Consider the following 808-nt stretch of genomic DNA (forward strand, 5'->3'; position numbering starts at 1 on the left):
GGGAGGCTAATAAAGGAGATTTACTTATTATAATAAAAATTAATTAGTAAAAATAATATTAATATTAGTAATAGACGGGTTACTAAGTACGGGATTTTAAACCGGTTACCCCGTATCTTAGTAGCCTCTATATATATAACTACTAAGCATACTCTCTTTATAGGGATCGTAAGAGGGGCATATGTTAAAAGGAGTTTAAAGTACTTCCCCGCGGGTATATAGGATACCTAGTTAGATATATACTAAAAACGCATAACCTATATAGGGTTTAGGTACCCGCACTCGAGTAGTAGCGCTTATACTTATTTAAATTAATCAAATAAATAAGTTAAATAAATAGTTAAATATAAGAATTTTAGTAAGTCAAATAATCAAATATTTTAGCCCATATATTTAGTATATTTAATCAAATCTAGAATCTAAGGGTGGGCCCGAATATACCAATAATATACCGAGAAAATACGGTAAAAAAGGGGCCGCCCGGACCCGGATTCGAATACCGGACCTCCGGTATTAAAGTGGGCCCGCCGAAAAAATTTCGGTAGCTCCGGCGCAGAATCCACTACACTATTTACACCTCTAAACGGGCTATAGAAAATTCTAGTAAATTAATCAAATATTCATTAAATAAGTCAAACAATTAAATATAGCGCGAGAAATTAGCTAAATAATTAAATATAAGGTTTATATTTAATTTATTTATATAGGTATAAGCGCTATCGAGTAGGTATTTATTACGAAGAATATTAAGTTTAACGAAGTAGTCTTTTATAATCCCGTATACGAGGAATAAGCTATTATAAGCGAG

General features: G+C 31.9%; 1 protein-coding gene across 1 annotated transcript; it reads right to left on the reverse strand.

Annotated features, from left to right (window-relative positions):
* Window positions 1-412: 412 nt before the first annotated feature.
* CLUP02_16602 (uncharacterized protein) lies at window positions 413-562 on the reverse strand (the record flags this gene model as incomplete). Its single annotated transcript, XM_049295520.1, has 1 exon — window positions 413-562. A coding segment is annotated over one exon (150 nt), but the record flags the coding sequence as incomplete, so codon positions are not given.
* Window positions 563-808: the final 246 nt, after the last annotated feature.

The sequence above is a fragment of the Colletotrichum lupini genome, chromosome 9 (genome assembly GCF_023278565.1).
Source record: "Colletotrichum lupini chromosome 9, complete sequence".
Classification (NCBI taxonomy): domain Eukaryota; kingdom Fungi; phylum Ascomycota; class Sordariomycetes; order Glomerellales; family Glomerellaceae; genus Colletotrichum; species Colletotrichum lupini.